This window comes from Lagopus leucura, unplaced genomic scaffold, assembly GCF_019238085.1.
Source record: "Lagopus leucura isolate 7727_CA_CO unplaced genomic scaffold, USGS_WTPT01 Super-Scaffold_73, whole genome shotgun sequence".
NCBI classification, from domain to species: Eukaryota; Metazoa; Chordata; class Aves; order Galliformes; family Phasianidae; genus Lagopus; species Lagopus leucura.
In genome coordinates, this window is record NW_024962252.1 from 95565655 (window position 1) to 95591801 (window position 26147).

The 26147-nt window shown below is 44.0% G+C and overlaps 1 protein-coding gene across 1 annotated transcript; it reads right to left on the reverse strand.

Annotated features, from left to right (window-relative positions):
- Positions 1–1591: 1591 nt before the first annotated feature.
- Positions 1592–24686, reverse strand: SPRED2 (sprouty related EVH1 domain containing 2). The gene is made up of 5 exons (XM_042882234.1): positions 24515–24686; positions 23124–23292; positions 20798–20862; positions 5654–5803; positions 1592–5078 (listed from the first exon to the last, which is right to left on the reverse strand). The coding sequence occupies exons 1-5, from the start codon at positions 24656–24658 to the stop codon at positions 4428–4430; spliced, it is 1179 nt and encodes a 392-aa protein (XP_042738168.1). The 5' UTR covers positions 24659–24686; the 3' UTR covers positions 1592–4427.
- Between the last annotated feature and the right edge of the window lie 1461 nt (positions 24687–26147).

The following is a 26147-nucleotide window of genomic DNA, read 5'->3' on the forward strand; positions in this document are numbered from 1 at the left end:
TGCCACCTCATTGGCTGCCTCCAGTAGGCTGTTGGCCTTCCCTAGCACCTTGTATCTTGCCAAAACTCGTATTTTCCAGCAATCTCAGGGTCCAAACATACTGTTTTCTGGTTCAGCTTAGAAATCCCTAGACCTCTTTGACACACAGACAAGTCTGAGAAAAGACATTGCAGGCTGCAAGCAGATACAGGGACTATCCAGGCCTTCTGCAGGACTAGCTGAATGTGAAATAACAGAGGACAGAGCTGTAATGCTATAATGTGATGGAAAGTACAGCAACAGAAGCAGGGTGGCACAACCCTGGGCTGCAGCAAACAAGAACCAGCCCAAACACAGCAGCTACAGATACAGAAACAAAGGAATAAAACCAGCTTACCTTTAGAAGGTCTCCAATAGGCAGGATCTCCAGAGAGACCCTCACCTCCATTGCCAACCCTTAATGAGGTCTGGGAAGGGGTGGATCTTGGCTCCACTCCTGGTCACTCAGATACATTGCAAACACCTGAGCTCCCCTGGGAGGCCCTGCCTTCCCTCCAGGTGATCAATCAGTCAGGCCATGATTCAGCATTTTTGCTACAGGAGCTGAAGGCTTCCTGCCCTAATTTGTCAAGATAGCATAATGAACTGTAAGAGCAGGCTGTCAGGGTCACTTTGCCAGCCGTTTATTTGCAGGCAGAGCTAATGCCAAGTCAGGCTGCGGGATTCTGTGTGCCGTGGAGGCCTCCCTAAGCCAAACACCAGGCCCGCGCTGCATGTTTCTCCACAGGGCTGCAAGGTTTAGGTGCATGGCTAAACTTTGCTTTGTAAAAAAAAGCAAATATAAATATCCTAACTTGTAGTATGAACAGGTTGCCCAAGTAGGTTGTGGATGCCCCATCCCTGGAGGCATTCAAGGCCAGGCTGGTTGGTGACCCTGCACACAGCAGGGGGTTGAAACTAGATGATCATTATGGCCTTTTTCAACCCAGGCCATTCTATGATTCTGGGACCATATATCTACAGGAATACATAAATATAAAGCAGAAGTGGACTCGGAATCTCAGCAGAGCTGTGACAGATTCAACCATAAGGCAACTTATGTGACTGGAAAGCCACAGGCAGGGCTGGAGATCCCACTGGAAACAGCTGCAATAAAATCAGGTATGTACTCACTGTTTTTCCCCAGTTTCTGAGTCGATCAGCTGCAGCTTGGTGTCCTCTGGTCTGTGTAACTGAGTGACTCCTCTTCCATCCTTCAGTGTCGATGCCCCCTAAGGCAGGTGGAGCTGCCTGGGATGCCTATAGAGCCTCCTGCCAGCCCACACCAAGCAGCTCCAGCATTAAGCCTCTGTGCGGCGGGCTGGGATACAAGATGTGCTTCTCGATCCCTCCAGGGCTCCCCAGAAACGTTCAGACTGTTTTGCAAACACATGTGGGAGCCAACATGGCCATGCAGCCCCCTCCCTCACCCAGGGGCGAGGTGTGAGGAGAAAGGACTGAAAATCCTGTGCTGTCACAGCCCAGCCCTTCATGGCTGCTGGGTAGGCCGACCCACAGGCCGCCCTCCCATCATCACAGAGAACACCTGAAAAACACCCCCACACAGAAGGCATCGTTTTGATATGATGTATTTGTATTTACATGGTACATTTTAAAGCAATAGCTACACGGATCATACATATTAGAAACAATAAAAAAAGAAGTTAAGAACTAAAATGTACATCATACACTTGTATATATATTTTTTACACAGAGGTAAAAAGGCTTATAAAAATCAATACAACAGGGTTTTAACTTTTAGTATATAGATACAATAATGATGAGGCTTCAGGCACTTTAATTTGTTAATGTGAGCGATAGCTTGAAAAAAAAAAAAACAAACATTTTTCATGACAGAAAACAAATTTGGTTAATGTTTCGTTACCACAGATACAAAAATAAAATCTGAATAATTTCTCTCGAATGATTGATGTCAGTATTGCAAAGCTGACTGGGAGAACGCTACACACTGTTCAGCAGCAGTGTGGAAAGTAAGGAGGAATATTTACAAAAAACACCCATTTCTATCATTGTGCCCTTACACCACTGCCTTCACAAACCCAAGAACGCACGCGGCAAAAATCTACAAGTATTACAAAAACCCAACAGGAAAAGAGGGAGGAAGAAGGAGGGAGGAAAAACTGGAAAAAAAAAAAAAAATAATAATAAGGGAGGTTTTTTTTTTTTTAAATGATTATTTTTTATTTTTATTTTCAGACATACGGAAAGGCTTGGAGTATGTCTACTTTACTTAAATAAATAGGGGCACTTCAAGACCGGACAAAAAACTGTAAGATCTTTTTTGTAGTGTTGTGCTTTGTAGAGAGAAGATCTTACAGATGTTTGTTTACATGAAACAACTCGGAGAACAGAAATAAAAGGAAAAGGTTGTTCCATAAAATTGTTTTCGAGGCTGGCTTGATGTTTACTAGACACCATTGAGAGATTTGTCAACTGCTATTAGGCACAAAATATTTATATTTCATTCAGCAAACCCAGACACATCACCGAGTGTGTAACACTCCATCCCTTTTGCATTATCATTCTTTTCCTTTTCCAACCAAAAGATCCCCAGCGACTGCTACAAATGAAGCCTACCGAACTCTATAGTGTATAAGCACGTTGCATACTTTGTTCATGGTTTACTAAAAAGCTGTGATTAACTCTCAGAGGAACCGTTGGGACATTCCACCAAGACAAAATGGCAAGCGTTCCTTTTACATTTATTTGGCAAAAAAAAAAGAAAAAAGAAACAAAATCCTCTCTTTTAAGACTGATGTCAATGTGCAATAGAGGGAGGGAAAGGACATGCGCTCACTGGCAATTTACTGCAGAAAGAAATTATGGCAGGAACAGCAGTGCCAGCTTTGACAAGCCAATCCCTAGCTGCCTCAAAGTATTCAGATTGTACTATGCTAGTTAGAGCTCACTGCGCTAAATCATTTTTTTTTAATAAAAATTATTTGGCTATTCCTGTAATATATTAGAAAAATACTCTTTTTTTTTCCAGCTAATTACAAGCCTTGTACACAAGACAACATGACATTTAAAAAAAATTAAAGTAATTTTATCCCGCTGTATGCACCTTATGCATCCACTTGATAAATCTGGGTGGTGAACTAGGGAGGGGAAAGTGAGGGAGACGCTTCGGTCTGGCTCCTGCAAAGACTCCTGTGATTAATCCTATACAAAGAATTACATAAATGCTGGTTGCATATGCATTACATTGGACATCTGTAAGCATCCGGAGAATCAGAACCGTAGGTCAGGAAATGAAAGTGGTGGTTAACATCCTGGCTTTTGATTTTCAATACCTGTTTAGACTGCTAAACGTAGTTTCCACCGTGAACACACGTGTTCTGGTGCTCACATATTATACAGGAAAAAATAAACAAACACTGTTTTCCATATAATCCACCACTTAATGCAGCATTTCCCCAGAATTGCCATGGATTACAATAGTGCTTTTGACATTGCATTGTTAATAATTCTTTGCATAACAACAATTTTCCTCATCTGGAACTGTAGTGTTTTATACTCAAATCATTACATGGCTGTCTAAAGAAAAAGTTCCCTTCTTTTGGGCAGAACTCTGAAAACAGAGTTTTATTTTTCCAAAGTTATTTAGGGAAAAAAGAAAACACTAAAATGTAAAGTTTCCCTTTCAAGTAGTGGTCTGAAATGATTACAGGTAAGGAGAACTACCAGATTCTCAATGGTTATGTGACTATGGTAACTGAGCTTCGCTTTCTGTTCGTAGAGCTTTAAGAACAGAGAAATAATTTAAGATGTTTGTTGAAGGAAATGACGATGGACTCTAGAAGAGAAACTGCAGCTTACATGGCTATTTTGGCTTTGGAAAACAGAACAAAAAAACAAAACAAAAGAAAACCAGTGACAGAAATACTGTGTTGTGGTACAAGTTTGTTACTAGCACACCTTCCTTACACACAATAACTTGACAGCAAGTTAAAATATCTTCCAAGTGAGATCTCGTTCACTACGCCACCCCGCTTAGAGAAATGCCAAAACTTGCTGGCACACTGATGGTACCGCGCGAGCAGAGGCAAGACGGACACAACCTGGAGATGTTCTACAATCCACCACCATTTAAAGCAGTTCTTAAACTCGTTTTAACTGAAAAAATAATATAAACATGTACAAGACAGTCTGTTTGATTACAGATTAATAATACAAAAGTCTATGCTGTACGTTAGTTAGTTAGAACACTTGATGAGCAAATCAATGCAGTGTGAGCCCCAGACGATCGAACGTAAAATGATCCAAACTGGTGGTTTCTGGATGCTGCTGGGCACAGTGGCTGCATCAAAATAAGTGATCTCAATGCTCCAAAACCAATGTGTTCCCCGAACTACAGGAAAAACATAACACACCGAACTCATCTGTAGTCATCCAGCAGCTTTGTGTTTTCCACCACAGCACCTGCACATGACCCCACAGTGGTAACAAGCCCGAAGCGGCAAGTAACAGCACATACATGGAGCAATGAAAGACAAGGCGATAAGGGCCATCCACCGGAGGCAAAACATTTCATCACTGGTGTCACACGAACAAGGATCTGTAAAGTCTCCTTCCGGATCGGACATACAGTGATAGAGCATAGTGTCTGCACACCACATACAGCTCACTCGATGGATGCAAGTCTTGATGCGGTCAGGAGCATCCTGGCATTGACCCCGTTTGTTCTCCTCATGATTGAACATGTCCCTGCAGTACACGCACCGTGACCTCTCACCATCCTCCTTCCGTCTGGGCTTGAATTTGACAGGTTGAGTCTTTATCACAGCACCCTTGATATCTTCACCCAGGTCAAAGTCTGAGTTGTCTACGTAAGGATAAGTGTACTCGTGTTTTGAGGACTCACTTTTGGCAAAACGTACATAGGAGTCCACGTCATCAGGATCGAAGTTCTTTCCTCGTGCTGGAGCATGGCGATAGTCCTCATATCCAGTCATCCAAATCTTCTCCCGAGGATTGATGCGTACTATTTCCTCATCGTCATCTGGAAAGTTGACGTGCCGGTAGGATCGTGGTACTGACTGTAGAAGCAGGGACGGAGATAAAGAGGGAGAAAAGATTAATAAGCTGTTTGCACATAGAATCACAGAATTATGGAATGGCTTGGTTGGAAGGGACCTTAAAGATCACCTAGTTCCAACCCGCCTGCTGAGGGCAGGGCTGCCCCTCACCAGCTCAGGCTGCTCAAGGCCCCATCCGACCTGGCCTTGAACACCTCCAGGGATCTGGGGGCATCCACAGCCTCTCTGGGCAATGTGTCAGCACCTCACCACCCTCTGACAAAGAGATCTTCCCCTAATTTAAATCTCCCTTTTGTTTACAATGATTCCCCCTTGTGCTGTCACTGTCAGACCATGTAAAAAGTAATTCTTCCTCCTGACTATAAGCTCCTTGTAAGTTCTGAAAAGACCTAACATTTTAAAGTCAGTGTAAACATGTATTTATTTTAATAATTAAATGCCACTTAAAACTAAAGGAGGAGAAAGGAGTGGGGATTTTCTGAGTGTTTTTGGTGGTGGGGAGCCATATGCTATGTGGACTTATTTAACTATGATTGAGACAGCCCCTTGTGTCCCAGCAGTGAGAAGTGCCTTACTTGTTCTAGATGGTAGTGGTCAGAGCTGTAATGGTCATGAAGGTGCCCACGAGTGCAAATTCTTCGATTTTCGCAGGATGCTGGAGATGCCAGAGTTCGCACAGGCTGTTCCCTTTTCTGAGAGGAGTTGGAGGAGCTATCTGTTGCATTCTGTAAGAAATGGAAAGGGGAAAAAGCTTGTAATATGTCCAACTGTTACAGCACGCAGTCTTAAAAGAGATGCTTTGCTACTCACTGACTTCGCACACACCTGTGATATTGGCAACACCTGACAGTAGGCAGCTTTCACAGGTTTCACATAAAACTCTTGCAAGAAGCAGGTTTGTTGCCAGGCCATAAAACACGTTGCCACACACATGGAAAAATTAAGTGTACCATAGCCCACCAGTGACATATTCACCAACACCATTCATATGCAGTTGGCACATTATTTGTTGTACTAGGCATTGCGTGGTGCTGAATGTTCACACTGGAAGCTACCTCTGAAGCACATATTTAAACTCCTTCAAATGATGCTGTCATTTACTTCCTGATGTGCACTCAGGACTGCAGAAATCCTGGTTCTTTTTTAAGCCTTCCGGAGTCAAAAAACTTCTTTCAGCATTCTTCTCCAAATGGTGAATTCCAGTTCATTGCAGGCAACTTAACTACTCAGCTTTCCTGTAAAAGTTTTAGGGCTTTTCTTCTCCTTTTGTTGCTAATCTTTAATGTACAATGAACGTTTCCTGTATTTTTATACATTGCTACCTCACTTTCTTTAGGTTAGTTAATTGCACTGCTCCACAGCAATGATTATGAAAGGGTGAAACACCGTGTAGTAATGTGGTGTTGCCAATTCGTGCAGCTTCTTAACACGTTTATTTCTCTTCCTGCAGAAATGCACAGCGGGATAACCCAGTCTTAGCCATCCCCTCTTCACAGCCCTTTCTTCCCATCAACATCTGCCTCTGACATGCATCAAGATAGATGGTGTGCAAAACAGGAGGCATTATTTTTGGATGCAACCTTCGTATTTTCCTTACGATATCCAGACGTTCAGGCCCATTAATTCCTTTCATTGATGGTTAGACTTTTTCACATTACCACAAATATCGAAGGACAGCTGTTAAATGAACATCCCCTTGATGGCTCCTTTTGCCCATGGGTACAACTGACAGAAAAGCTGTGACATGACATGTTCCAAAAATACTGGTGCCACAAACAAAGAAAAATCTCCAACCCCCTTCAACTAACAACCCATGCTGCAGCTAAGGCAAACCCAACGGAGAGGTTTCCATTTGCCACAACATTAGGTGGAGTCACAAACTCAACAGGGGAAGGTGGTTGTATCAACAATGGCAGAAGACCGGTTTTTCCTGAAAAACCTTCTCTCTTGGTCAAGAATGCACTCTCTAAATATTATTTTTCAATGAATCGTACTAAACACGTCTCTTAATCCAAGAAGACAAGAACAGCCACTGTGGCTATTTGTTTATTCTCAAAACAACGCTTTGCAAGACGCTGCCCAAACGTGAACACACCTTAAAGCATTACAACACAAAATATTAGTCGACCCACTTTGACTCGTATAGCACTGAACTGCCACCTTGTTTTGTTGAAAGCAAATACACAGATCTGTTTGCAGTGTGGTGTGAAGTCAGACTGTGTTATCTGAGAAGTAAAACAAGCAGGATGAGTTTTGAACGGCTGACCCACCCTTTGTGAGCCTACTTTTAATCCATGTGAGATTGTTGTGGGTTTTTTTTCCCCCAATTATTTTATAATCAAGTATTTAGAATCAGAACAAGCCTTAAGTTATACTAATAACACCTATAAAGTGCAACTGCACTGGTGTTCAGTTTTTTTCTTCTAATGGTTTCATCATCCCAGTCCTCATCTCTTACTAGATGCAGGCACTTCACACCTGGGGTTTAAGCTAAGTTTTGTGCCTGTACCTTCAAGCCCTACTATATCTTGCACTTTCTGGGGGCACGTGAAGACAAAATTAGCAGCTTCTACAGGCAAGTTCTTCAAAATAATATCAAGCTTCCAGGCTATTTTGAAAACCTTTGAAGAGTTAGGATTTAGTAACAAGAGCCCTCTCCTACAAGTACTTTTCTGCAGCGCTGCATGTGGTGCAGACCTGGATGCAGAGCTTCAATTTCAGCTTAGAACAGAAAGCCAAATACCTGTATTGCAGGCAGTTTTGCCTTGTAGCACGCTCTTAAAGTTAAACTTTGACTGTCATGAGCCAAAAAGGAAGAAGGATGGTGCCGTGCCAGCAGGACCCTTCACCTTCAGTGGAAATGCAGGCGAGCCCTGCTGGGACAAGCCTTCGTGGGTATGCTCCAACTACATTGTGGGTGCTTATGGTGAACACAAAGAAGCCTGGGAAATTCACTCATCTGGAGTAGGTGGCATACATTGGCCTGCAACCCTCTTGCTCTGCTAGATGGAAAGAAGTCCCAAACTGGATGTAACTGCTGTTACAATCTTAGAGGGACAGCTGGGGGCTATAACCAGCCAACACAAAGTGTGCTGTTTGCTGAATGCACACATGGCTCCACGAGGAAAGCCATATTTCTGCAAGAGGCAATTAGAAGAAAGGCTGGAGCAATTTTTATCGTGCTGGATCCTTATCTACCCTTTGTTCCACGCCTTCATCTCCTTCAGAGCCAGCAGGGCAACTGAGCCTCTCCTTCACATGTGTCAACATGGCTACAAAACCTGTTTGCAGCATACCAAAGAGGCTGCGGCTCAGGCCTCTGCTTTAACCATATTAAAAATTGCTTCATTTCCACATTCAGTGTCCTCAGATTTGAGGGGCAGAGTGCCAATGCAAACACTTGCTCTGAGCACCAATAAAGGTAGAAAGTAAGATATCCAAGTCTAATTCTCTGCTCACTCTTCCATAAAAAAGTCTGTGCTGCCTTCAGGTTGACAAGGCTGAAGGCAACAGGTTGCAGGGTTGCAGCATGATGATAAAACCTTCTCATGACAGTGAAGTTATTCAGAGGAGTAAAAATGAAAGCAGACCCTGAAAACTTGCTTAAGAACCTTATGATGCTAGAGGATCAGATGTTAAACAACAACAACACACTCTAATTACCACTAATACGCAATCTGATGGGAACATCTTGATCTGCCATGTACAATGATGTACTCTAAAATAACTATCGCTGCTGAGAAAAGAGGTCTTAGGGTTAAAACAAGCAGCTCTATGACAGAGAGCTCATCAGCAGATTAAAAAAAAAAAATACAAGTGCCAGCACTGAAATCTTCGTGAGGGTATTTCCACCATGGCAAAGCTCCCATGGCAATCAACAGGACAATCAGAGGTTTCTGAATACGGGCTAACTAGTGAGGTTGGCTCTCTCCACCTTGGAAAAGAGATAATGGAAGGAAATGTGAAGATAGGAAGGAAGAACTCTATAGAATCATGACTCCCATGTTGAAGGGGAGTAGGAAGTGATTATTATTCTTGTATCCTTTGGAAGAGAACACAAGGCACTTGGAACGTACTCAGATAAGGTTCAAACAGAAGCAAGGACTTGAGATAAATCCCATAATGCGGTTCAAGAAGCCATACAGAAGCTCTCAGAAGAAAGTAACTGACCAAGAATCAAAGGTATGACACTCAAGCCCCAAAAGCTGTGGTGCTCAACCACATTACTACTATGGTTACTACTCAACTGCAACTGAATCTGAACTTGGTGACTGTCAGACTCAAAAGTCAGACTCAACCTCAAGGAAAAGTGGAAGCAGAAAACAATTCCTGTGCCATACAACACGACTGTGCTGGCTAGCATTTTCTGCTACCACCACAGCAGTGAAAATTTTGGGGAAGATGACAAAAGGGAAGACATCAGAGGTTTACTGCAGGTCACCCAAATATAACACACTTGCTTACAGGAATAAATCTAAAAAGCACACAGTCTCTAGAGTCCGGCTATTTCACTGATGGAAAAGCATGTCCAAACCATTGGTTTCTAAGACAAACACTGTCTTCCTCTAAAGCCTGCTGAAACCAATCTGGCTCCACTGTTTTTTGAGAGAGAGAGAAAAAACTATTGAAAACATGCCCAGTAGTCACAGAAGAGGAATGAACCCAAACCTAAAGCAGTTGGAACAGCAAGTCCACAAAGAAACGCCGTTTCAACATGCCCTCGATGCTCAATTAGCGAATTCTGTGCGGCACATACTGCAGTTTTGTGATTGCTATGGCGGCTGCAAAGTCTTGTGGTTTTGCTGCTCGGATAACAAAATCATTAATCATGGCCATAATAGTAATTTTATAAAACCCACACTACACATTTCCTTCTGCAAGTGAGCTGAATGTATCTGAGCGAGCACACGTACCGCATGTGTGATACGGCTGCTTTGAGAAAAAAACACTGCATTTCTACATGCAAATGGTTGCACTGTAATCATTAAAACGAAAGAAAAAAGTGTCCCTGGCCCCTGTTTCCCTCTCACAATTTAAGAAGTGACTCATTCAATTTAAAAAACCTAGTCATTAGTGCAGAAGATTATGTTAATAATTTACTGCAGTTTACTTCTCATTTAAATGGATTTGTTACACAAGAACAGCCGGCTAATCAGGTGCCTAAGTAATATTCTGAGATAAGTATCGATCATAAAAAATGATGAGAAATAAGAAGAAGCTTCCCCCTTTCCCAGCTACTGATCTGGATGGATCACCTTTCCTCCAAGGGCTTCACCGAACAGTTTTGTTCATACAGAGCAATATCCAGGGTGACCAGGAAAAAGAGTGGTTCATCTCCAAATTATGAAGCAGCTCGTCAGAAATCAGTTGCCTGAGGGAATTTATGGGAGCTGCTGCTTGCAGCTTCCACAAATGCTCTCAGCCAGCTACAGCAAGTTTGCTGTTAAGAATAATTGCTGGTCAAACAAGATGGTTTGTTCTTTCCGTAGGATTTTTACAGCTACATGAGATGGAGAAGGTGATGGGGAATAGAAGCATCACAATGTTGAACATGTCATTTTGCAAGTAATGGCTCTGATCTGTGCCAGCCTGGCCTTTCTGAAGCATGAGCTGTCTGTGAGCTAACCTGTTCTCTATTGCACACACTGCTCTGCAGCAGGTCTGCTGGCTGAATCATCCCCACCTGAAGGGTTCTCAATGCAGCCCACGTGGAAACACAGAACGTGGTGGGTCTCATCTTCACCAAGGCAGACACTTCAGCAGCATAACCTCCCCACGGCTGCTCCTGCTTTCATTGTGAGAAGCCTGTGCGTGCTAAAGGGGAGCCACCTGCTGTCTCACATCATCCCCAGGAAAAGAAGCCCCACTTGGTCACCAAATCACAGCTTGAAGATGAGCCTGGAAAACAGGGAAGCATCCTGCTGTTTGCCTGCTCTGCCCACATACAACTGCTCGGGAGCCCCAGCACAGCCCTCCTCATTCACTGGAAAAAGGGAAAACACAGCTGCACTATCACTACGGAAAGGAAAAATGATAAAAGTCCGTGGGGTGGTAAAGAGAGCCAATGCTACAGACCTGTGCTTGAAGCTGAGGTTTATCTGCAGAGCCTCTGCTGTTTATGAACTTTGTGAAGAGGAAGTCTGAGAGCTATTTTGGACACACAGTAAAGAAACTTCCACCTTTCCAAAGAGATTAAGATAAAATATGGTCTCTCAGAACTCCCTCAGCCTAATCTTGCAAGACCAATTCTTTCCTCTCACTTCTAGCTTTCAGTCGTAAGCCTGAAGAGACACAGCACTTCTGAGCGTCACACAGAGGAGAAGATCAAAACTCTCAGCTCCCATCTCAACGCCTACTGCTCTCTATTCAAGAGAGTTAGAAAAAGATTTCATGTTTTCCATTCACTGGATGTGCCCTGTGTATTTAGGGCAGATGCTCTACTACTACCTTTATTTTTTTTTAATTTTTTTTTTAACTTTCATGATTATGGTGCTCGGTGCCAGAAACATCCCGGTGGCTGTGCTGCCTTAAGTCAGCAAAACTTGGAGGAGCATTTACAAGGACTCTGTGCACGAGATCATCTCTGTTAAGCTTGTGCTAAAGCCGCTCTTGGCATCGCCGGCCAGCTCGGCATGCTCCACAGATGTGGCTTAGCAGCTCGCTGCAAGGCTTGAAGTGAACCCATGAGAATCAGACACGGCTAAAACGATACATCAAGCAATCAGATGTGCTGTGGGTGAAACCTCGGAGAGATTTTTGCATTTAGCTGCTCGCCAGTGATACGAGGCACCCGACAGCTCTGCAAAGGCGGGCATTTGAAAGCCTGCGGAAGCTCGGGGAAGACTGCAGCCACGCAGCATTCACAGGACATCTCCTTCCTGTATGAAATCTCTCACCTTGCCCTTACTCCACCACTGGGCTGATGTACCTTGTCATGTCTTTGCATTGGGTACTCTGAAGGGAAAAGCAGAACGTGACAAGAGAAAAGCTCAGCTCAAGGCAGCCCTGTCTCACAGCAGGGCGCAGACCTGGACAGAGCAGATCACTGCCTTGGTACATTACTGTGCAGGTCCCAGTTCCTCCCTGAAGTTTTCTGTTTTTGACATGCTTGCTCTCAGCATGGCTGCCATTAATTAGGGAAGCGCTGGCTCCCCATTTTCAGGTGCTAAGAGGGAACTTTTCACACTCAGCACTGCCAAAAAGGTTTTCATTCAGACGACTGATGTGGATGCTAGGAAATAAAGGAATGAAGCTCGGCTGGCAGGTGTTGAGCAACGCACACAGAGGATGGCGAGAGCCTGTGCAGCTCTAGGGGCAGCCAGGAACAGATGGCTCCACATAACTCAGCACTGAGTTCCAGCTCCTCCGTGCAGAAACTCCCAGGCAGGGGGAAAATAAGGCTGGGGAATGGGGAGATGCTGACGAAAACGAGATTAGCTGCAAGAACTGGAGCCTCCAGTCCATCATTCACATCTTTGCTATGTACAGATGAAACGCTGCAACCTCCAAGTTCATAGGCACACTGCTCCTGTATAATACACTCGGATGCAAATAGAGAGGAAAAACAGTTGAGTGCAGACTTCCCATAGCAGACTCATGATATTTTAAGAAGTCAGTTAGGGGTCATTTATTCACACAGTTCTGAGCATCCACGTTATTTTAGCTGGAATCCATCACTAAAATAGAACCCAACAGCTGATGCAAACTTTAAAAACACCCTCTTCACATGCACCGTAAAAATGTCAGGCTCTGCTTAAAAATGCAGTGGCACTTACTGACTTCTGCCTTCCCTCTCCTCTTGCAGTCAGAACCAGAGACAGATGAACTGCCCGCTGTAATCACTTCTGATTTAATTTTCATAAAATATTTACAAGACACAGGGAAAGCAGACCCTTGGCAGAACACATTAGGCAGGTGAGGGGAGAGAACACAGCTATTTAGATGCAGTTGTTTATAATGCATCTCTGCGCTGGGCAGAGCTCCACAATGAGCTCCCAGGGCTTTTGCATTCTCAGTTAAAACCAGCACAAGCCTGGGGGTGTGGGCAGCATCGTGCTGCAGGATTTTGGTCAACTGGAGGATTTTCTTTGATATTTATTTAAAAGGGGCAGACTGTCGCTTTAAAGGAACAATCATTCTTGGAGCCTCATGTAAGAGCACATTGCATCGTTTAGCTTTCCCAAACTCCTCCTTCCTCTCTGCAAGCTATCCAAGAACATGAAATAAAGAAATAAATAAAATCAGAGGACAAAACCAAATTATGGTTAGACTTAGCAAAACTTGGGTGCATGCTTCAAGTGGCCTGAACTCTCCACACCGATTTGTTTTTTTCTCTTTATTTTTTGCCCATACCCATTACATGAAACGGTGGGATTCCAACCCAATCTGCCTGTGTTCAAAACACAGTGTGTGGAAATCACAGCCCCCCTCCCAAAGAGTGGTGCTGAGATCCCCATCAGCCCCACTCAGCCACCAGTACAAAAGTGCCTGGAGAAGCAAAATGTGAGGACTGCCACCAGGTGCTCAGGGGAGTTGTGTGGCTGTTTTACACCAGCTGCTTTGCAGAGCATCACACATTCAGTGGCAGTGCAGGATTGACATGAGCATGGTACTGGAGGTCTTGTAGCTGCATAAGAAGCCAAGAGCTTCTCTGGCCCTGTAGGGGTGAAACCACTGGAAAACGATCAATTTTTTTTGTGGGAAAACTGTTCTGGGGTCACTTCCCTGTGCTGGCAAACAGGAGGGGCCTCACATTGCTCTGCCAGCTTTGCAGCAGCCAGCTGGAGCTGCATTCCTGGCAGTGGTTTTGGGTATGATGCTCAAGTTTTGGGGAACCAAATGTGATTCCTTTGGGCTTCTTGCTTCAAATTGAGTCCCTCACCTATGCTCCCCTACACAGTGCTGAAGAAACGCCTGGAGAACCAAAGCTGAACAAAAAGCAAGGCCAAAATCAGAGGCCACAGACTCATTTCGTAAAGTGCTGCAAAATCTTCCCTTTAAGAGTCTGCTTCACCCTGAAAACAGCAGAGCACCGAAGGGAAACAGAAGTGACCAAGATGTGGTGCAGGTTGGGCTGTTTGTGTGCTCCTGTGCCCAAAGGTCAAACCTCACCACACTCGCTGCCCTTCTGGATGGCACAGCAGCCTGCACACTTCTCCTTCACTTCTTGGGAGAATTAGAAGGGAACGTGCTCATAAACAGCTTCACACTTCAACTCATCACATAGCTGCAGTATATTACCACGCCAAGCCAAATTATTTTTTTGGAAGACAAACACTCAGCTAGCTGAATGCAAGTGCAAAGTGGTGCTGCAATACGCTCAGAGCAAGAACTCATTAGCTACAAACTACAGCTGGCAGAGCACCGCTCCATTCACCTTCAGACAACAAATCCTACAGGCAGGTTGCTGATACCCTTCCTGTCCAGAAGCCTCCAAGGACTGTATGTTACAAGGAAACAGGCTTTTGGAAGCTGGGAGATCACTTAAATGAAGGCAAGGCTGGTTATGTACAACATAAGAATTAAAGTGAGGGTAATACTGAAAGAACTGGCACGCTTAACTTACCCATCATCATTAAGCATGGGGAAAAGAAGAAAAAGTGCTAAAAACAGAAAGAAACAAAAATTTCCTTTGCATCGCTGGAGCAAGGGAAAAGGAGCAAATTGAACACAAGGATCCCCAGCCGGTGCACAAACTGTAACACAAGTTCTGGCAGGATGCAGCTATAAGGAAACTTCCATTGTAGCAGAAGATCAGATTTCAGTTTCCTGCAGGATCGCAGGATATATCCCAATCCCACTGCAGAACCAACTGTGTTTGTATATGGGAATGGGATGGAGCCAGAAAACACACCATAAAAACAGAACTTAGAACAAAGATTGCAACAAGAGGAGTTGCTTACCCTCAGCAAAGCAGTTTGACACTTCCACATCACCACTCTAATTAGCTACACAGAGAACTACAGGACAGCAAGGCTCAAGGGAGCGCGACACAGATATTATCTGCTTAATAATCTGCTACTGAACAACAGATGCTGTTTGCCAGTCTTCACGCACACACCCCAGATAGCAGGGGCTGTGAGCAGGCCATAATTCACTGAAGGGACTGCTTCCTCCAGCCAGAACTGCTGGAGCAACAGGTCACCTTGCAAGGGACCTGGGAGACTGCAGACTGTGGGGGAAAGCAACCAGCATGGTAGGGGTTGAGAAAAAGAGGAGAGAAAGAAAAAAACAAGGAGAGAAAAAAGGAGAAAATTGTTTTAAAGACTCAGTGCATTTGAGAATTGCACTGAACTGCATTTTTCTGGTCTCAGAATGCTTTACCCCTTAGAGATTGACCTGAGAGCAAGAAGTAATACAATAAATACAATAAGGCAATGCAGAAATTGAGAAGTCCTCTGTCTCTCTTCTTTCAAAGGAAGCAAAGCTTCAAACCTATCCACTGCTTATCTCTCCCATCAGCTCACCTAAGATCCTCATTCACATACTGTGAACCTGCAAGATATGTAAGAATAAACAGATTTTATGTACAGTGTATCTTGACAACTTCTGTGAGGCAGGCAATCATCACTCCTGTGGCTTTGAATGACTTAGGAAAACAGCAGCTGCCCTTCCAGGTGACATCTCTGTCTCAGGGACAATTGTATCCAATCACTGTAGTAAGCAGAACTTGCTTTATTTGTATAATAATTAGAAATAAAGGGGTTAATTTCCAGTATCACTTAAAAGAAACTGGAGAATCTGAAGGGGGAAGCACACCGCTATAAAGCCCTGCCAACCAGAGAAAAACTTCCCACTTGATTCTCCCTACTGAAAACCTCTTTGAATGTTACTGTTCCCATTGACCAACGTAAACTCATCCAGACAAAGTCAACTTGAGGAAAAGAGGCGGAAAAAATGTTGTGATGAGGTGGAGGTCAGCCCCTTCTTTCAGGTTAACAGCAATAGGATGACAGAGAATGGCTTTAAGTTGCGCCAGGGGAGGCTGAGGTTGGATATTAGGAAACATTTTTTCTCAGAATGAGTGGTAATTCATTGGAACAGCTGCCCTGGGAAATGGTGGAGTCACCATCCCTGGAATCTTTCAAGAAAAAGGCAGGCATGGCGCTGAAGGACACGGGTTAGTGGGCATGGTGGGGATGTATTGATGGTTGGACTTGATGACCTTAGCGGTCTTCTCCAAACTACGTATTCTATGGTTCTATGTATTTTTTCATCTCAGTTGGAATAGCTGTGCTTTACAACACCAGCTCCAAGTCCAGAGGATGTGGTTAGGAGCACTGAACCCTTCTGTTATCTGGGCATTGCTAAGCAAGAATACCACAGGTAATGCCACCTGACTCTATTGTTGTGACGGGTCCCCAGTCGCTTTGCTTGGTCTTACGGAGCAATCAATGCTGCTTTGCTTGCAGTGACAACCTAAGCACTGCACCCCACCAGTACCATCCAGAGCTCTGCTCCTCCAAGAGCAGCTTTTCCTTGATGTTACCATATCTCAGCCTAAGAAAAAAGGAAATTGCAGGCTCTTGCTGCTTCTTAATCCCAAGTGCAAACCCATGAAGGAAATAAAATGCACAAGTATAGCCATCCAAAGTAACTGGGCTGGGTCTCTACATATGTACTTTAAAGAAAATGAGCTGCAGTTGTTCTTTAAAAGAACCATCTGAATATGAAACGACCAAGCCAGCAAGAAAAGTTAGATTTAGTGTTTATCTAACTAACATAAATCTTATAAATTTTAATAGTGAGGCTGTAACACACTTGAGGCCCACATGGGAGATGAAAGTAGGGAAAAGGTTTCATGGAAAGGCAGCAGGGAGAAATCTGTTTTTTTAATTATGAAACCAGAAGAGATGCGAGGAGGGCTGTAACGTTAACATCTGCCACAACCCGTACCGCCAGCATCGCGTCTGTCCCAGCAACGAACGCCAGCAGCATCCAAGCTGTGGGACAGCTTCCTGGCTCCAGCATCCCTGAGCAACAGGGGAACATCTCTGTGTCGAGAAAGGGCTGTGAGGGGTGTGGGATTACCCTGAATACATGGCTTTGTGGGGGAAGTCTGAGTCTGGAGATTGTGGGTATGGATCCTAGCAGCAGGACGCCAGCTATCTACGGGAGGGAAAACAATGGGTAAACTTGGTAGCAGCAAGGTGTGTCCACGTTCCCTGAGTGAAAAAAGAGAGCATCGGCCCTGTTCTGCTTCTGGAGAAAGAAGGCAAGCAAGCTTTTAGCCATGATCCTGGAAATCTGCAAGAGAAGCAATGGATTGAGTCTAGATGTCAATGAACCAAAGCCTGTAGCTCAGCTACGCTTTTCTAGATCACATCTCCACCATCTGCAAAAAACTCTGAATGTCTCACTTTCAACAAAGACTAGGATTTCTAAAATTACTGTTAATTGCAGGAAACAGCTACCACTGTAACACGATTGTGAAACTTAGCAAGGTTGGTTTTCTTTGTGTTTTTGGGGTTTTTTTTCCTCTCATTCCTGTTAAGCCAAAAGAGGACTGCAGCCATTTTTAGGTTCCTAAAGCAGAGAGGACACAGGAGCCATCGCTCCTCTGCCAGTGGGAGTCTTGTCTTTAGTACTAAAGCAGGCACACTGCTGCCCTTTTATCTGAAAAACACATGAGCAGCAATTCAGTTGCACTGGCCATAGAGTTTCAGAATGAACACCTCTGTTTTTTTGGATGGCTTACTAAAAAGAGACTGTTTCAGGCACTCTGCAGACTCTGGAAGACATTGACCTTTCTTTCCTTGGACTCACTTCACATTTTTCATTTCATGGTCATGTGGGATTATTATCTGTAATTGAAAGTAAAAGTGTAGATTAAGGAAAAAATCTGCAGAAGAACTCAATTATACAGCAAATTCTGTGGCCGAGGAACTAGAGAATCATTCGATCCTTATTAAATGGTATTTGCAAAGTGAATGTTAATTAAAGAAGTCTGAAGATGCAGGCTGGATGGATGAAGACAAATCTCAGCCTGCTGCAAAGACAATGCTTCCCCCAGCAGGGACGGAGCGGATGGCTAGTCTTACTCAGATTGCATCTCTTGAGAAGACGATTTATAACGTACAAGACAGGAGAAATTTATTTGCTAACATATGGAAAACATTTATGGGCTCTACTGAGGATCTGGAATTAAAGAAACACAACTACATATTGTTAAACTTCTAAATGGAGATTTCAGTTCAGAAATTAGCGTTTTCCCCCCAAAGTCAGTGACATTTATTCCACAGACCTCAGCTTTCTGCTCCCTTAGGTAGGGCTCTCAGAACAGAGCGCTGTATTTACTTCTCTCATCACTATGGGTCTAAAGCACGGCCGAGTTATCAGATGGCAGAGCCCTGTTTTAAAGACGCAATCCACGCTTCAGAACGATGGCTGGGCTGCCATAAAAAAAGGGGCAGATGGACACTGCTGCCTGAGCTGCAGCACTGATCTGCAAAGCTCCATTTCCAATTCTGGACCGCAGCGGTCGAACAGATTGCAACATCTTCAAGGAGAGGCAGGACCTTGCAGCAAGGACTGGAGGCAGCGGCTGGGATTTTCAGAGATGCGTAAATGACTGCTTAAATGACTCAATCATGCAGATGCTTCTGAAAATTCTGCCGCACGCAGTCAAGTTTATTCATCCATGTGTGGGAGAGGGGGAGGACTGCAAAGATTTTAATAGCTACCTTAGGAAATAAAAAGAGCAAATGTGCTTTCTCTTTAAAACAGAGTGAAAAACCAAACCCTAACAATCTATTGCTGTGGTTGGGGAAAAGCGTTTACAGGAGAGTTGTAATAAATGCTTTCTGGGCAAGGAGGACCAAATGGACTATCATATATATAAGTTTAAAAGGGGTGTAAAGAAAGAATGAAACAGAAAGGTAAAAATACCAGAACACAAACCAGCCTCCAAAAAACACTGCACATTAATTTCTTCCAGTCTAAAAGCCCTATACACTTCAGTGTGTTATTTCTGGCTTATGCAGATCTCAGGCTCCACCATCACCTAGCAGGATTCCCAGATAAATGGCAAGCCAAGAACTTCAAAGAACTTTACTGCAGTGAAAGGAGAGATTCAGCCCAAGAAACCCAAGATGCTGGGTGATGAGCACCCAGGTGAGGCTGAGGGAAGAGCCTCAGCATTTTGGGGGAATGCGGGAGTTTGAGTGGATTGGGTGCACGGTTCGCTCTGATTCCCTGAAATAATGCAACACATCCTAAATGGCATCAATTTCCTCCTCCTGTAACAAGTACTGCCAGTTTAAAAATCAACATAATGTTGGGTCTGTGGACGAATACAGGAGCATCCCCAAATGTCAACTGGCAGGACTGTAGTTTAAAAAAAAACAAAACAAAGGTCTCCTTTGCTCTTTCTGCAGGCTGCTTTTCACTGCTTTAACATGGAGCATTTCCATGCTTCACCCAGTGAGAGCTGCCTGGTGGATGCCCACGCATTCAGGGACCATCCTCACTCCGTCCTCACTCCGATAACAACAGAAGAGCCCTGCTCTGGGGACAAAACAGCACAAATTGGTAAGCTGGCCTGGCTCCAGCAGGGCCTCCCCCAGCTCTGCGCCTATAAATCACCCCTGGCAGGTAGCTGGGAAGCAGCTGCTAATGATGGGTTTTCTGCAGAGCACAGGAAGTCACCTTTTAACCCTGCCTGCTGTTGTTTGCCTCTGGAGCCTCTGGAGCCATGACAAATGGACAGTCCAGATGATGTGCCAGCAGCTGGGTGGGAGCACAGCACAAAACCCTGTCCTGTGCCATCTCACTTGGCCTTCAAAGCCACCTTTTGGCTGGATGGATAGCACTCCTCCCCATCCTCAGCCCTGCCCTGCTCCCTGTAGGTGCAAAGGGGTGTCCCAAAGAAGGATCTGAACGAGGACATCCTACCTGGCATCCCACCCCCACCTGCACCATGCAACGAGGGCATTTATTGTGTAAGGAAGGGGGTTGTGAGTGGAGCCAGGTAAATATGTGTAGTAAAACAAAGTACTCATTGTGAGCGTTGTTTTCAGTCCATCGAATATCAGTGATCAGATTACAATTTCATCTGACATATTCACTGTTTTTGTTGTGTTTTTTTTTTCCTCCTCCTTTTCAAAGTGTTCAAGTGCAGCAGGAACAGGAGGTGCTCCTGTTTCAAAAAAAGCTCCAAAACACATTTCAGACATTACCACAAATTCACTATGAGCAACTCACTCCTCCTTCAGCCACCACTGGTTGGGTAGCTCACGTACCAGTATGCCTTCCTCCTGCTGTCTGAACTTTCTACCTTCACGTACGCACCGAACGCCTTCAAGGTTGACTTTTGTTCCCAATAACAAAGGCAATTTTTCAGAACTTCATTTCCTTGACTGCACACCTGAGAAGCAGCTACCTACTGTACTTACATACAGAGAAGAACGACTCAGACCAAGGCATATTAAACTGGAGGGACATTACTTGCTCACTTCCAGCCCTGACAACATCTGCTCTGCTTTGTCATGCATTTCACGTGGCAATGGGAGATCAAGAGAAACCCAATGCTCCTGCAGAGGTTTACCTTCTGCAGGGCTTATGCTTCCATCAAATAAAACACACCCACTGTACAAACGTAATTAAAGCCGGAAGCCAAACCCAGGTAATAAAACAACAACAAAAAAACCCTTAAGCCTTTCAAACCTGACAGTGTAAAACCAGAGCACAAAGGAGAATGACCTGAAGGGAGATGCACTTACTGTGAAGACATCATCGTCGCCAACCTCAGCCTCGTTGTGAAGCGTTGAAGAGGAAGTAGTAGACCCTAGAAACAAACAGGTTTTTTTTTTAAATACGACACTTCCATGCAACTTTTCCAATTGTTATTACTACCAGGCTGGTGAATGCTTGCAGGCTAACTTTATTTGTTGGATAGATGTAAAAAGCGGCTTTTTTTGGAAGAAAAACCACCTGCTGTTAGCTGGGTTGGAAAGGTAACATCTGAGAGTGTTTCTTGACATGTAACTACACCGCTGCCAACGCTAATTAACTCTGCTAAAAATAGCAGTCAGCATTTCCAGTTGCAGAAGGCTTTCATTTCTGAAGAATGGTAAAGCTATGCGCTGATCGGTGCTTAGGGCCACTCATGAGTTACTCCTCAAGAATGCTCTGAAATTGGGGCAGAAAAATTACTTCTTATTGAAAAACAAACCTTACTTTGAAAAGGAAGTTTTTGATGTTTTTTTTTTTCTTCTTGTAAATTAGCAAGTTATTAAATACAATTAAACATCTCTGCTATCAGCTATTCGTCACACAATCATCTTTCCCCATGTAAGCAATGTATCTGAAAGGAACTGAAATTCACAAAGCCGTAAAAAAAGACAGAAAATATACACAACTGCCTCAAAAAGTGGGAAATCGTATCCTACATCTCTGGTCTCTCCTCTCACCCCATGGGTGTCCCCTCATTGAGGTGCTTCATAATGCTGGGTTGTAGCCACATTCATCTCTAACTAGAATAGCTAAATGCTTTGTAGCACCTTCACTCTGGAAATTTTTCCTAAATAATGTACCTCATATAATGCTAAACTCTACCAGCCTTGGCTGCATTCCGTTGCGTAAGCAGGAAGATGTGCTGAGCCAAGTGTGAAAGCCCACTTAAAACACTAAGTTAATGTGAAAACATTCAAGCAGGTTGCCACAATAGCTTTAAAATAAAAAATAAAAAATAAAAATCTAGATTTTCTCTACAAAGCTGCCCAGGATTACTGTACTTGTACACAAAACTTACAGATTTTCAAAGCAACACGAAATAACCTACTGGATAGAGCAGTGATTTCATGAAGCTTCAGATGCACGGTTTGCCCTGCTTAATATTACCTGCTGAATTTGATGAAGCAAACAAAAAACGAGCAGCAAATGAAAGCCAAGGCCTGACACTGTGTGTGCACGTGCCAGTGATTGTTTTCCATTCAGAAAGCCTTATTTGGAAGTTAAGCAGGAGCACATTCATGAGGATCAGTCTGTGCTGTTAATGTGATAAATATAGAGTTGCTGATTTTGAAGTATCTGAGATGCAGAGGAACTCGGTTTTAAATACTTCCACTGCAAAATGGATCAAAAAGAGAAGAATAGGAGTTGCCATGTACTGGGTGCATCTCCAAAATACTCGATACAACTGAGCTAAAATCTTTAAATGTTGCTTGGCCACGTGTCATTTCTATAAAATGTCACTTTTGTGAATCAAAATGCTTCCTGTGTTAGCAAGCAGGAAGAAAGCAGAGGGTCAGCCATGATTTGTTCAGGTCAACAAACAAACAGGAAAAAGCGAATGGCCAGTAGTTGAAAAGATGCTTCCTCAAAGCAGGAAAGAGCCATGGAGGATTAATTCCCACTCTGTACCTATCCCTTACATGGTAAAGCAAGGACAGGGCACTGAGCCCCTGCATGAAGTGGGATGGCTAAAAATCAGAGAATCAATTTTCATGTAAATAAAATCAAGTAGTACTGGATTATAGTTGTATTATGACTGATTGCAGCGAGATGTGAAGAGGAAGAATTTATGACCTCTTCAAAGCATGGGCAATTCAAATGCATTTTTAAAGAATTACCAAAAAAAACCCAACAAACAACAAAGTCTTCAAGCACAGCCATTCAGCCAAGCGGACACAGACAAAAGTAATTACTGCAAAAACAAAACAAAGTTTTAATTCAGCTTCGTGCAGGAATTCATCCTCGGCTGATTTAACAAAGACTCAGTGTAAGTAGATTCGGCTACACATAAAGGCGAGCCTGGGCTGTTGTTGTCCCTAACACGAAAGCACAGCCTATCAAAAAAGCAGTCATACCCACACAACAACTAACGGGTGAGATCCCGGCAGACCAGATCAGACGGGATAAAAGAGTTCTTAGGCTTAAATCCCTTCTCTCCTGAAGGAATGGAGAGACACAGCTCTCTGAAGTGAGCTTCCCTGGCACGCTTGGAAGAACCAAAGAGACTTCCAAGCCCAAGGGCCGATATTCAACCCTGACATCTCCCCATCTCCTTGCTTTGAACACACTTCAAGTTTCCACACGCCCTGGTACCTTCAATGAGGTCCTCAATGGCTTTCCTCACGCCTCTGTCAAAGGCTCGAGCGTCGGCGGGGCTTTGAAAAGTGAGCCCAAACTTCCTGTTGTCCACTTTCCAGTGGTGGAAGGTCGGGTTCGCCTTGGTGTACACCAGGTCCTTCTTCACGAAGCACTCCAGCACCACCTGGGAAAAGGAGAGGAGCAAAGTCACTTTTCCCATACCAAAGACACAGATGTCACCACTTCAGCCTCAACCAGTGCCTTCCTCTCCCCAAAAGCAAGCCAAGTCATGATTTGCGCTATGCTGGTAGAGAGCACATCCTTCCCTACTAAATTATGACTAATAAACACCAGATCCTTTAATTGTTCTCATAAGCATCACACATTCATCTTTTCATTAGGCTTTGAGTAGGTACTTTTTGCTGGGGCAGATTTAGGAGGTGCTATTACACTCCCCCACTTCTCTTTCCTCCCTCATGCCCAGCCACACTGCTGTGCCAAAAATCATTTCTAGGGTGATGCTCAAGGAGAACAGAAACAGCTTTTAAGTCTCACCCTGTTTCCCCCAAACCTAAGTATTGCTTGAAAATAATGTAAAAAAAAAGCATCCTAAGCAAAACACTAACACAAAAGATGAGCTGCACTATAAACAGCTTTAAAGCACCAGAACTTTTGAAAGCAGGGCCATTTCCATCTCAAGTGATATATATACACTTTTTCCCAAGCACTCAGCTTCCTGAGCCTGTGTGGGGAGCCTATTTTTAAGCCAGCCCATCTCTTCATAAGAGTGGATTTCAGAAGAATCGAATATATAAAAATGCGGTAACAAAATACAACAGTTAAACCAGACTCTGCAAAAAAAAGGAAGAGGCTTTATTAATTTGCTTTGTACGGGAAAGGAAAGCATCTTTTTTTTTTTTTTTTCCTCCATCTAAACAGCTACCAGAAGAAACCGAGTGTGTCAATTCATAAGAGACAACTTGTCTTCATATTCTCACCCTGCTTGTTCGAACCTTAAGCAGCACGCAGCATAAATAATTCATTGCCGTTTTTAAAGTCTTGCGCTGCATTACTCAGTGCAATGTGACTGGCTTCATGGATTCTTTACACTTCAATTCACTTCTCACATAGCCCTGCTAGATGTGAGAAAAACGCAGGCTCTTTCTCAAGGAATCAGAGGGGGGTTCTTTGCACACGGATGTTGAAAATTTACCTGCTCGTGCAGCATGACGGCCAGACAGTGAGAGATGGCAACAGTCTTCTAGATGAGGATGGGATTGCTTTGTACTATCTGTACATGCCTTTTTTATTTTTATTTTTCAAATCTTGCACAAGAACACAATAGCATCAGATACGGGATAATTCTCATTATAAGAACAGACAAAAGTTGAATTAGGTTCTATTACCAGTTTGTCTTTCTGCCTTTCACCATGGATTAGAAATCCACTTCTTCCATTGCCCTCTGGGTACGTGACCTTGCAGACGCCAACTCTACTGAGGCCGCCTCCTTCTTGCGGCAGCCATCCCCCACTGGAGTCATCTCGGGTCATAACCACAGCTTTGACTCGCACAATATAGCTGTCACTGCAATGGCAACAAAACAAAACAGAACCTTTTGTGAGCATCACACATTCTCATCAGGGTGTTTTTCTTGAGGGCGGTATTTCAGCAGCATCAATCTGATCGCAGTGCATTTGCAGAGTTTGTGGCCAAGATGGAAATCCACCTCCTCAATGCGTGGTGTTGAGTGCTCAAGACCCCCATAGTGAAGAGACCCACCGAACGACAAGGAACGGCTCCACTGAGTTCCCCAATGTCAACACAGACATCAAACAAGCCGTGCTATGCCATTAGAGATGGGGACGACGAGAGCAGGACGAGCCAAGTGGAGCCCCAAGGCTAACACCCACATGGTATGTGTAAGGGAGTTGGTCTCCACAGCGGTGGAAAAACCATGGAGCTCACATAACCCAGGAACTCAAGGGAGCCAAATGGAGCCTGGAAGATGGCCCTCAGAAATTGCCCCGTAACCACGACAGCATTGCAGTAAAAACACAACTGTGACTCCAGCTGGTACCTCAGATGGAAGGAAACAGGAATCACCTCAGCTCAGATCACCAGGCCTATGAGAACCATGCCATACTCTTAAAAGAAGCTCCACCAGCTCTTTGAAGGGCTTTCAAAGGCAGTACACCATAAGCTCACAACAATAGTTCTGGAAGAAACTGCTCATCATGAAAGGTCACAAAGAGTCTCTACCATGGGGGCATCTACGTCCACCTCCAGGCCCCCAGGGGAGCTCATCAGGAGGGAAAAGCTCAACCTGCACCCATTTGGAGGACAGATCAAGAGGCACAAGGGGACTTGCCCAGGGCCAACCTCCTGCAGCAGGGCCAATCTGGCAAAAAACACCCTGAAGTTCTCCCTTTGCCCATTTTATTTTATAGATGCTCCTTCCTTCTTGCTACACAATGAAAGCTACTAACCTCTCAGCACAGCACACACACGCTTAGATTTTATCTCTATTGCTCTGAGGACTTTGAGCAGTCTGATAGAAAGCTTTCAGAACATTCAGTTATACTACCTGCACTGCACTTGGCACGTTCCAATGCTCTCCCAGAACCAAGAAACTAAGTTTTTAACAATATTTTTGATCTGAGTCCTCAACACAGTGTTCTGGTACAAGAAATGAGGCAAGCATGCCTACAGAGGTATCCAGTTACCTTTGTATTTCCTAGACTTCATCCATGGCAACTTCAACGGCTTCCCGATGCTCAGAATTGAGTAAAACACTCCAGCTGATTTCCTAGAGTGTAAAAACTGAGCTGCTTCCATCCAGGATAACTTGTGTTCTCTTCTTCTGTGTACTGTTCCTTCTCATATGGTCTATATAGATAAAGAACAAATAAACCCAACCATGCCTTTCTGCCTCAACCATCTCCTGTCTTCCAAGGCTCAGTTTTGGTCTTGTTTCTACATTGATTTCTCGGACTTCTAGAGAAGTCCCATTAAATTTCAAGCTTTCTTCTGAGGTAAAAG